Below are 1019 nucleotides of genomic sequence, written 5' to 3' on the forward strand. Positions count from 1 at the left end.
GGGGGGTTTTGGGGGTGCAGGACTTACTTTCCATGCCCACTTAGTTTCAACTAGGGAATCAACAGAAGCAAAAGCAATTTTTTCCCTTTTTGACACCCGCCTCCCCATTGGCTCCCCCCGGGTCAGCTGACTTTGTCATTTTGTCTGTCCTGGAGCAGAGCCTTCCCTATAACAATCTAGTTCAGACTACAAACTGGAGACAGAAATAAATATTAAAGAAATCACACAGCCAGGTATAGAGGACGATATGAATTCCTATTTTACAAACCCATCTTTATCCTGCCATCTAACCAGTGGCCAAGAGGTGCTTCCCAACGTAGCCCTCAATTCAACTGCCTATGACCCTGTCAGGCATTTTTCTACTTATGGAGCAGCCGTTGCTCAAAACCGGATTTATTCTTCTCCTTTTTATTCACCGCAAGATAATGTTGTGTTTAGCTCCAGCCGAGGACCTTATGACTATGGATCTAATGCTTTTTACCAAGAAAAAGACATGCTTTCTAGCTGCAGGCAAAATTCTATGGGACATAATACACAGACATCAATCGCACAGGATTTTACCAGTGACCAAAACAGGAACACTTCGCAAGAACAAAAAACTAGCATTCAAATATACCCATGGATGCAGCGTATGAACTCCCACAGTGGTAAGTTTTACAGCTCGGAGATATAAATTAAATAAACTGAACCATCTTTACGACCTTCTCCCTAGCAGAACAGGCTGAGCGACTTTTTATGGCCCCATAAAAACAATAATATAGCTCCTTCACAGTTGCAGCTACAGGCCTTTTATTTGTTAAGTTGTTGCAAGCAAATATGGCTTGTTATGCTCTTTCTAATTAAAAGACTTCGAGAGTGTAAAATATCTATAATAAAGTGCAGCGAGCTCTGCTCGGGAGTTAAGCACAAAATATTACCGGGGTAAAAATAAGTTTTAATGACGGGTGCGGGAAGTGCGGCGGTGGCGGGTTCCCCGCACCAAGAGGGGCCGGGGGAAGCTCCCACTTCCCCCCCCCACC

At 44.1% G+C, this 1019-nt stretch overlaps 1 protein-coding gene across 1 annotated transcript; it reads left to right on the forward strand.

The window, feature by feature from the left end:
- Positions 1 to 247: 247 nt before the first annotated feature.
- On the forward strand, positions 248 to 647 carry HOXC6 (homeobox C6; the record flags this gene model as incomplete). Its single annotated transcript, XM_009586309.1, has 1 exon — positions 248 to 647. A coding segment is annotated over exon 1 (400 nt), but the record flags the coding sequence as incomplete, so codon positions are not given.
- Between the last annotated feature and the right edge of the window lie 372 nt (positions 648 to 1019).

This window comes from Fulmarus glacialis, unplaced genomic scaffold (genome assembly GCF_000690835.1).
Source record: "Fulmarus glacialis isolate BGI_N327 unplaced genomic scaffold, ASM69083v1 C13659553, whole genome shotgun sequence".
Lineage (NCBI taxonomy): Eukaryota > Metazoa > Chordata > Aves > Procellariiformes > Procellariidae > Fulmarus > Fulmarus glacialis.